At 48.9% G+C, this 10,229-nt stretch overlaps 1 protein-coding gene across 1 annotated transcript; it reads right to left on the reverse strand.

Annotated features, from left to right (window-relative positions):
- Positions 1-1,040: 1,040 nt before the first annotated feature.
- Positions 1,041-9,935, reverse strand: LOC146335376 (claudin-16-like). Its single transcript, XM_084821535.1, has 5 exons — positions 9,822-9,935; positions 6,984-7,086; positions 5,583-5,747; positions 3,930-4,121; positions 1,041-1,132 (listed from the first exon to the last, which is right to left on the reverse strand). The coding sequence occupies exons 1-5, from the start codon at positions 9,933-9,935 to the stop codon at positions 1,041-1,043; spliced, it is 666 nt and encodes a 221-aa protein (XP_084677661.1).
- Positions 9,936-10,229: the final 294 nt, after the last annotated feature.

A 10,229-nucleotide genomic window follows, 5' to 3' on the forward strand; every position in this document is an offset into this window, starting at 1 on the left:
TGCTCGAGTTCATTGAAATTCTCCAAACGTCACTTCAAAGCTTGGTTTTGGCTCTCTCCCAGTCTTGTTTGCAACGTGTTTCGTTGTTGTTGTTCAAACACGAAAAGTGTGCGTTTTTCAAAAGTGCGCACTCCCTCCCCTTGACTGAAGCGTGAAAATGTGAATTCTAAAAAATGAACTTAAAAAATGCACAATTTAAAGTGCGCATTTTTAAAAGTGCGCACTTCCCCCATTAAAGAATGAAAATGAGAATATTTGAAAGTGTACATTTTTATAGTGTGCATTTTTAAGTGCTCGCTTTTTAAAAATACATGTTTAAATTGTGCATTTTAAAAGTTGCGCCTTTTTGAGCTGTGCATTTTTTAAAGTGCCCATTTTTTAACGTGCCCACCCCATTTTGTGAGCGTGAACGCAAGTTCAGGAATTTGCGAGCTTTTTCGGAGAACACGCGCTTGCATTCGGGGCAGCGAGCGGGGCATTTTCGCGTGATTTGCGAACTGAAACAAAATTCTCTGCTAGGTCTAACTGAAGAACTTTGTGGGCTCGGCCAAAATGTTAGAGGCTCCATTCAAGAGATGGCTGTGTGTGACAGTTCCATATGAGGGTTCCCCCCACTCCCAAGGAAGAAATTATTGGCATTGCCAGTTTTGACTGTGCTGATGACCTGTTGGGGGTGGCAGTGCCATCTCCGGGGGGATCAGAGAAGACAGGTGAACAGGCAGAGACATCAAGGGGGAGGAGGAGCAGAACCGAGAGGTTCTGGGAGTTGGCAGATAGGGGTGCGAGCCTCGGCTAACCCTCCATGTTGGCCCTGGGGGGGACGGTGATGGTGGAGGCAAGGATCTTAAATTCTGCCCCCCCAGCCTCAAATTGATGCTTCGCCGATAATGCTTACATAGTGCTTTGGGAGGTGGGGTGGGAAAGGGCACGCATGTTGCAGGCAAGGCCAAAATCTTGCATTTTGCCTCCCCTCCAAAGTTGGAACATAGCGAAAAGGCTCCCGCTCGTGATCCAGTCCACTGCAGCTGCCTATGTCTGTGTCACACTCGGGAAGCAACTGCGTACATCTCACAAGCGATCACCCGCGAATGGTTTGAGGGGCATTGAGGTCTCCCAGACGGGGCAGCGTCTGCTTCTGAAAGAAGAATTGAAACCAGTATACCTAATGGTTCTTGTATGCCTGAATTGCTTTGCATATCTTATCTTGTATTCCTCACAACAAGGCTGTAAGGTGGATTAGTGTTATTCTCACAGATTGGGGAGGGGTTGTTTGATGCTGAGAGAGGGAGAGAAAGGCTTGCTTAAGGCAATTCATCGACGTCTTAGCAGAGGTCAAATTTGAACTCGGGCGTCCTGTTCCACAGCTCCATCTTTTAGCCATGTAACTATCCAGAGGAGAAGGGCAGAGGGTGTTGCGATCTGGCTGGGGACAGGCAGAGTTGACGATAGCCAGGCTGGCTTCAGCTCTGGCCCGACCCTGGCAAAGTGCGCTCTCATGGGCCCGCTTTTCCTCATCAGGTTGCAGCCTCAGCAGTCAGTCTGGAGTAGAGCTGTGTGCACATGGCCTCTCAAAATTCTCCAGCCTATTTGTGGGCACAGAAATTGGGGGGACCGTTTCACCCAAGTTCTCCTAGGGGAGGAGAAATTCTCCAGCAGTTTCTCGCAGACAGGACTCACTATTGGCGAGGGTTGTAGCACAGCTTCTCGCTTTTTTCCTAAGGGGTTTTTGGTTTCTTGCACTGCTCCTGCCAGTGGCAACAGTATCAAATATGTTGAGGCTTCCACTTTTCTGAGGCAGGATTTTGAATGTCTTTTGGTTTTTGAGCTCACCCAATCACGGTGAGGTGGCTGCAGGTGCTATGTGTGTTTTCTGCCTCTGTTACACATCATTCCTCTGTTACACATCATACCTCCCAGGCCACCTGCACTTCCTGAACTGAAAAAGCCCCATGGGAGGAATCGCCTCATGATGTCGTCTTCATGATGGCTTTAACTGAAGTGTGGGAAGCTAAGGAGGCTGCAGGCTGCCACAGAGATCATTGTACAATGACCCTCTGCACACTCCATGGCCACCTCATAAGTAAATTAAGCCCCATGCCCACCTCATAAGTAACGTAAGCACATGAACCCCCAACCCAACCCATGACAGTTTCTCCGAAATTTCTTCTCCTTGAATTTCTTTTTGAAAGCCACGTCTTTTCTATCAAATTGAGTGAGAACTGTTGAAAAAAATGCGGGACAAATTTTCGGCACAGCGCTGGTCTGGAGAAGTAGTTAGAATGGCAGACTAAAACTCAGGAGACCCGGGTTCAAATCCCTACTCAGTTGCGATGCTCCCTGGGTGACCTTGGACCAGTCCCCCTCTCTCAGCCTAACCTACCTCACAGGGTTGTTGTGAGGATAAAATGGGAGGGGAGGAATAATGTAGACTGTCCTGAGCAACGTTGAAGAAAGGCGGGATAAAAAATGTCCTTGTTCCCTCTGGTTCTGATGTTGAGGCTTTGAGTGCCATTGCTTTTGTAGTTGAAATGGCACCATGCAAGCACAACAGAAGAAGTATCAGCAGACAAGAGGGGAACTGCCCTCTTGGGGGATGGAATGGAGCATGCTGGAAGGGGGCCTGGCTGGCTAGAATCTGGAACAGGAACACTAAGAGTCAACCTTAGACAGGTGGACATTTTATGGTACATATGGGCAGCCTGTGGCCACTTGGAGAGCCAGTGTGGCCTAGTGGTGAGAGTGACGGACTGGGAGCCGGGAGAGCCGGGTTCTAGTCCCCACTCAGCCACGGGAGCTCACTGGGTGACTCTGGGCCAGTCACACACTCTCAGCCCAACCCACCTCACAGGGTTGTTGTTGTGAGGATAAAACGGAGAGGAGGAGGATAATGTAAGCCGCCTTGGGTTCCTTGCAAGAGGAAAAAGGCGGGATATAAATGCAATAAATAAACAAACAAATAAACAAACATGCAGCTCTCAACCATGCAGCCTGCAGGCCCAGTCCCCAGCTGCTGTGCCTCTCCGCTGCCCAGCTGAACAGCACTGGAAGGAGCGGAGGAGCATGTCAATTGGCACACTCCACAGTTGTTTCCAGCACTAAATCAGTGGGGCCGAAGGGAGAGGGTGATGGGGTCAGCTGGGCAGAACAGGGGCACAATGTCTCTGTGTGTGTTTTGCATGAGAACATTTATTTTACTTATTTATTTAAAACACTTGTATACCGCTCCCCATCTAAAACAGATTCCCGAGCGGTGAACATGTAAGGTAAAATAATAAAAAGGTAGAAAGAATTGAAACACCATGTTAAAATGGTTCTTTTGCAAAACAGAACGCCCATAAAAACCATGGCCGGTCAATTAAGGAATGCTTCCTGGAAAAGAGCTGTTTTCAGGAGGTGCCAGAAGCAGCGGAGTGTTGGCGCCTGCCTGACCTCCAGGGGCAGGGAGTTCCAAAGAAAAGGGGCCACCACACTGAAGGCACTGTGTGTGTGTGTGTGTGCGGGGAGTGTGCATGTATGTGTGAGACAAAGACGGTGGGGAGGGGGAGCCCAGGCCGCACCAGCCTGCAACCCCTGGTGCTTGGGAGTGAAAAGGTTGCTTTGTGGAGACAATCCAGTGTGGTTTGCCCCAAATGTGTATATAGCAAAGGTCTCCCGGATTCTGCATGGTGGGCCTGGGAGGATTAACAAGGGTGTGATCAGAGGCCCTGGTTCATGGATTCTTACCTTGGGGTGGGAACAAGGGACCTCAAGATGGCCTGGGCCACTGATTAGCGCTGGAAACAGCTGCAGAGTGTGCCAACTAGCACCGGAAAGTCCTCTGCTGCTTCCAGTGCTATTCAACCGGGAAGTGGGGAGGCACAGGAGCTGGGGAAGCCGGGGACTGGGCCATTTTGTGGGCCACCCATTCCCCCGCCGCGATCTGTACTGACCTGCAGCAGCATAAAAGCAGCAGGTCAAGGTGATGGATGCCGCAAAGCCTCCGACGGACCCCGCCATGCCCAACCAGCAGGACCAGCCGAAGTCATAGTGGGTTCCCAGGAACCCGCTGTGCCGCACAAGCGTGGCTCTCTCCCTGTAGACGTCCACAGCGTACCAGACTGATCCCAGCAGTCCGAGGACACCTGGCAGGCCAAGAGAAGCAGTCGACTGAGGACGCATGGTACGCGTGGGGCTGCCAGCAAAACCCCTCAGCTGTGTTCACCCCCTCGGTAGAGGCAGCAACGCTGCTCCTTGTCTCAGTGCCATCACTCTGTGTGACTCCCAGGCACCCCCAGCTACAGCCAATGAAATGGAATGGGGAAGGCTGGGTGATGACTGGCGCGATCCCATCAGGGCACAGTAAGTTTCACTATATGTTAAGGATGGGGAGGTGCCAAGGAGACACAGGATGACTTTTGCCAGCCTCCAACCCCTAAGTCAGGCCCCAAAGCAGGTGGGTCACCCCTTTTCTCTTTCTGCCACCCTCTCTTCTCTCTCTTTTTGAGCCCCCCTTCTCTCTCTCTCTCTCTCTCTCCCTCTCTCCCTGTTTGTTCTTGTGCAGTGGGCTGCCAGGGAAGGAACAGATCACTCTTGCCAGAGGTCTGAACTGGTCACATGCAGAGGGCTTTTGAAATTCGGTGGAGGGGTGCATGGAATTAGGCCAAGGGCCGCAAGTTGCCCACCCCTGTCCCATCCTGGGTGAGTGCATACACACACGCTCTCAACGATTGACCTTGTTCACACGGCATGACAAGCCAGAGCACGGGTTGAGTGCGGCGTGAGTGTGGGTCGTCGCTGAACTGTGGGTTGTGCTTCAACCATGGGTTGCATTGTGTGAACCCAGTCGTGCTTAGAAATCATGGTTTGTTCACAGCCCAACAACCAACCATGGGTTCTCTTCGTGGGTTGTTCATGGTGAACAAACTACGGTTTGTTGGCACGGCTGGGTTCACACAACACAACAACCCAGAATTCAACCGCAACCCACACCCAACCCATACTCAACCTGTACTCTGGCTTGTCGTGTTGTGTAGACCCAGCCTAAATGTACATGAGGGTGTCTCATACTGATTCACACCAGTAGTCAGTCCATCAAGCCTAATATTGTCTCCTCTGACAAGCAATGATCTGGGTCTCAAGTATAGGGAGATCTTTCCCAGCTCAGCTATTTGACAGAGTCTGACCTAGTCAGAGGTAGCAGCTTCCTCTGTTCCTTCTAGCTGGAGTCTGAACCTGGATTGCTTGTACTCAAAGCAGATGCTCTGCCAGTGCACCTTGGCTTCCCTTGTGACCACCCGTGATCGCCTCTCCCCTGGTTTGGCCGATTGTCTACGCTTTTCTAAGCCTATCTTAACAGTTTTAAGGACTAGGAACATGCTTTATTAGTACGCGTGTGTTTTTAAAGCACCAGAAAGCTGATCTCTTCAGAATGCTGAATTCTGGACTCAGAATAAATGTTTGCATTTGTATGATGCAGTCATGAAATTATATACTGTATATAGCAGGCCCTCCATGAGACATCACATTGGCTTCAGTGTATACCTCGAGGTTTCCCTGTTCTATATTAACCAAGCCAGATCTCCAGAGCTGTGGAAGGTGCTTACTTCCAGCTCCAAGCACGAACCCGGATGAACAGCGCAGCTTCATCTTGACCTGCGGCTCATCCTTGAGAAACTTGACACAATCGAGACCTGACACCAGCAAGACCAAAGCAGATCCAGAGAGGATGTCGGCTGTGATCAGCAACGCCCGAGTCATCACAACCTTCACTGAGGGACGAGAGCAAAACCAAAGTGGGCAAAGGGCAACCAGCCAGGCAAACACTGAACTCAGTCCAGACTGCTTCTCCCACTGTGTTGTTGTTGTTGTTGTTCTTGTTGTTGTTCTTGTCATCTCTACCTGAATGTGTCTATAAGCCAATTCCCAACAGCCTGTCACTGTCTTGCATGACCAACGCATTATATCTTTAGCACTAAGCCCACCAACTCCCCACTGGTTGCTGCCAGATAGACCTTTTTAGCACTCCAGGCATGCTCAGAATCACCTCCCAGCAGTCTTCAGCAGATTTACTTACTTACTTACTTACTTACTTATAATATTTGAAATATTTCTTGGCCGCCTTTCAGGGCAGGAGCCCTCCCAAGGCAGCTTACAACAATAAAATACATAAAAACAGTTAAAATGTTAAAAGCGCTAAAAACATAAAAACAATAAAAACAGCAATAAAACCAACAATGATGTTAACAGCAGCAACAGCAGCAGTCATACCAATAGAAGGCCAAGGTAAAATAACATGTTTTCAAGGCCTGCTTAAAAGTCTGCAGTGATGGAGCATGGCGGGCCTCCAATGGCAGCTTGTTCCAAAGGTGTGGGGCCACTGCAGAGAAGGCCCTCTCAATGTGCGTTCACCTACCCAACTGCTCTCACGGGTGGGCAAATGAGAAGGGCCTCTCTTCCTGATCCTAAAGTGCGGGCAGGCTGATATGGGTGTTGGCGGTCCTTCAAGTAATTTGATCCCAAACCGTTTAAGGCTTTAAAGGTCAAAACCAGCACTTTGAATTGGGCTCAGAAACACACCGGTAACCAGCGCAGCTGGCGTGGTATAGGCGTTATGTGACTGAATTGCCTCACCTCCACCAATACTCCGGTGGCCACATTCTGCACAAGCTGGAGTTTCTGAACCATCTTCAAAGGCAGCCCACATATAGCGCAATACAGTAGTCCAGCCTGGATGTGACTAGTGCGTGGATAACTGAGGCAAGGTCCATCCTTCTCCAGATAGGGCCACACCTGGCATACCGGCCTAAGCTGGTAAAAAGCACTCCTGGACAGCGCAGCCCCCTGGGATTCCCCAGTTAGCTCAGAGTCCAGGAGGACTCCCAGATTGCACGCTTGGTCTTTCAGAGGGAGTGCAACCCCATCTAAGACCATTTAGAAGGGGAGGCACAATTGCATGAAAGTTAAGAATCCCTGTCTGATTCCAAAATGGCCAGCGGGAAACTTACAGGGGTGTTCTGCTAAAATGGAATCGTATTGGTCACAGGTCTTGATGCCATCTTGCATATTGGTGACGCACTCCCTCCAAAGCCCCCGGCATTTGTGGCTGACCTATGAAGAAAACGAAATGTTGCGGCTGTTGTTATTGTTATAGAATTCATATACTGCTTTTTAGGGCTATACAGTCCTCTTAAGGCTGTTCACACAATAAAATTAATCATTAAAAATTGAAAATAGGAATAAAATAACAGCAATTCAATTATATATATATATATATATATATATATATATATATATACACACACACACACACACACACACATATATATATATATATAATTTGGGGCCCCGGTGGCTTAGTGGTTAAGACACTGAACTGCAGACTGGAAGGTCGGCAGGTCAGCAGTTCGAGACCCGAGTGCCGTGTGACGGAGTGAGCTCCGGTCTTCAGTCCCAGCTTCTGCCAACCTAGCAGTTCGAAAGCAAGAAATTGCAAGTAGATAAATAGGTACCGCCTCGGCGGGAAAGGTAGCAGCGTTCCGTGCACCTCGGTGTTCAGTCATGCCGGCCACATGACCATGGAAGCGTCTTTGGACAGCGCTGGCTCTTCGGCTTAGAAACGGGGATGAGCACCGCACCCTAGAGTCGGACACGACTGGTTGGGGACACCTTTACCTTTTTTATATATAATTTACTACTAGTCTTGATGGCAATGTACTAACTCCAGTACCAGAGGCAGTGAACCTATGTACACCAGTTGCTGGGGAACATGGGTGGGAGGGTGCTGTTGCGCTCATGCCCTGCTTGTGGGTTCCCGGTTGACAGCTGGTTGGCCACTGTGTGAACAGAATGCTGGACTCGATGGACCCTTGGCCTGATCCAGCAGGGCTCTTGTTATGCTCTTATGTTCTTATACACACACACACACACACACACACACTATACATGGTATAATTTGATTGATAGAGAGATAGTGTGTGTGTGTGTGTGTGTGTGTGATAATCAAATTATTTAAAAAAGAAGAAAAGAAAGCCAGCAGTTCAAACAGCAGCAACATTTAAAGTTACCATACAAAAGCACAGGCCACCCACAGATATATCTGTTAAAAACAGCTCTAACAAACAGGCCTCTAGACTCATTTAAAAGCAACGATGCATGAGAAGTTGAAGTGGAACCTTTCAACCTAATCTACCAACTAACAATCAGCACCATAATCTTAGTACAGGATTTCAGTTAGTTAGTTAGTTAGTTAGTTAGTTAGTTAAGCTGCTTCTATACTGCTTGACATTCCAGGATTTCCAAGCTGTTTACATAAAAACACATACAGTACAATATAAAAAAAAATATAAAAACCGTATAAAACAATACATACTTTAGAAATATTACAACAAAAGCAATAAAACAGAGCAGAGTTGTGATCAGTTACAGGTCAGGGAAAGTCTGAGGGCTTCATCACATGGAGCTTTTATCCTGCGATTGAGATGGCTCCTTCACGGAAGTTTGCAGGCTCTTTACATAACACTGTGACCCTGCCGGGCGTCTCCTGCACTAAAATGCCCTTGGTTCCGTTTTTAAATAGATCGCAGATCATGAGCTATCAAATTACCCCATTGTGTTCCACTTCAGTTTCCTCCATGAAAAGAGTAAAAGAGGCAAGAAGAGGAGCGAGATCAACACGTGTGAAGGGAGTCAGTGGTGATCCTGCATTTAAAAGGAAGCAGAAAGCCCCGTTTTAAATGCAGGATTTTAGGCTGGTGTAGAGATGCCCTGAGTGAACAAATGCATTTTCAAGAGGCATCTGAGAGGCACCATTTCTGCCTCTCAAGCCACATGTGGGAGAGTGTTCCTGAGGGTGGTGTCACTACCAAGAAGGCCCCCGATGTGCTGTTACCTGATGACACACTGTTGGCCGTGGGGTGACCAATAAGGCCTCAGAAGATCTTAGGGGTTGATTTGGTGTATATAGTGGAAGGTGGTCTGCTAGGTGTCCTGACCCCGAGCTGTTTAGGGCTTTGTATGTTAACAATGAAACCTTGAACATGGCTTGGTAAGCTAGTAGTGTGCAGACTGGGTCACTCTCGCCAGAGGTCTGAACTGCCATGCTGGCTGGAGCATGCTGGGAGTTGTAGGATGTTTTTCTGTCTAAACATGCATAGCATTTCACCCTAAAAGATTACGGGCCCGGAGTCCATCTGCTTAATTGTCATGTGGAGGGCTTGGGGGGGGGGCACATCCTGCAGGGAGGGGAGGGTTAGCCCTTCCCTCTCCAGTTGTGACCCCCCAGGAAATCCCCCCTGATTGGCAAGTGAGCTTAGAGGAAAAACTCCCACTGGCATCCATGGAAGCACTTTTTTTTCTCTCAGCGTAATTGACATGCAGGGGAGATTTGGGGTGCAGGCTGTGGGGAGAGTTAACTCAGCCTTTCCCAGTGGCAATTCTCCTTGAAAATCACCTCCTGCTTGGCAGTTAAGCCAAGATAAAATCTTTCAGTTGACTTGAATGGACACTCGGGGCCTTGGGGAATATATTGAGCCCCTAGAAACGAGTTTTGGGGCTGGGATCACATGAGCTTTGGGGCTGGGACCACATGTCTGGGGGGCACCAGGCTAGGAAAGACTGCAGTAGGCAATATGGGACCAGATGGAGAAATAGACCTGGTCGAAAGCTGTTTCCTATATTCTATGTTCCTATGAGGTCACAAAAACTGGTTGCCATGGCTTCCTGAATCCTAGCGGGCATCATTCCTCTCCCAACGGTGGATTGGGGGAAGCACCTCTCGCAGATCCACGAACGTGCTGCGTAACATAACCCAGCAGTCGGCTAACCCGTACATTTGTTGAACTCACCTCGACGCTGTCATCAGCATTAGCCATCCAGCAGTCTGTCCAGGTGGCTGCAACCAGGAAGAGGGTTGAAACGAGAGCCATGCCCAAAGATGCCAGCTGCAAAACCACTGCCATTTGGGAGAGCTAAGGGATGCCAGAAAAACACGTGCGTCAGGCTGTGGGCGTATCTACGTGATATCAAAGAACTTCGGCTTATTGGGCGGTATAGAAATGTAAGAAATACATGCCTACATATTTATTGGTATCAGTTGCATACCAGTTTCACTGCCATGGCTTCCCCCAGAGTGTCCTGATATTGTGGCCATTAAATGAGATCTCTCTCTCTCTCCCCCAGCTCCCGCTTCCCCAATAAGCAGTAATAGGGAGAAGATGTTTTTGCAATAAAACTCTACAGGTTGCCAGTGTCTG

This window comes from Heloderma suspectum, chromosome 15 (assembly GCF_057233095.1).
Source record: "Heloderma suspectum isolate Gila_16-S chromosome 15, 16-S_ref, whole genome shotgun sequence".
NCBI lineage: Eukaryota > Metazoa > Chordata > Lepidosauria > Squamata > Helodermatidae > Heloderma > Heloderma suspectum.

Coding starts and splice junctions, on each gene's coding strand:
- LOC146335376 (XM_084821535.1), bottom strand. CDS start 9,935: ATGGCAGTGGTTTTGCAGCTGGCATCTTTGGGCATGGCTCTCGTTTCA. Junction 5,748..6,983: donor CATTTTAGCAGAACACCCCT/GTAAGTTTCCCG, acceptor CTCGTCCCTCAG/TGAAGGTTGTGATGACTCGG. Junction 4,122..5,582: donor GTTCGTGCTTGGAGCTGGAA/GTAAGCACCTTC, acceptor TTGGCCTGCCAG/GTGTCCTCGGACTGCTGGGA.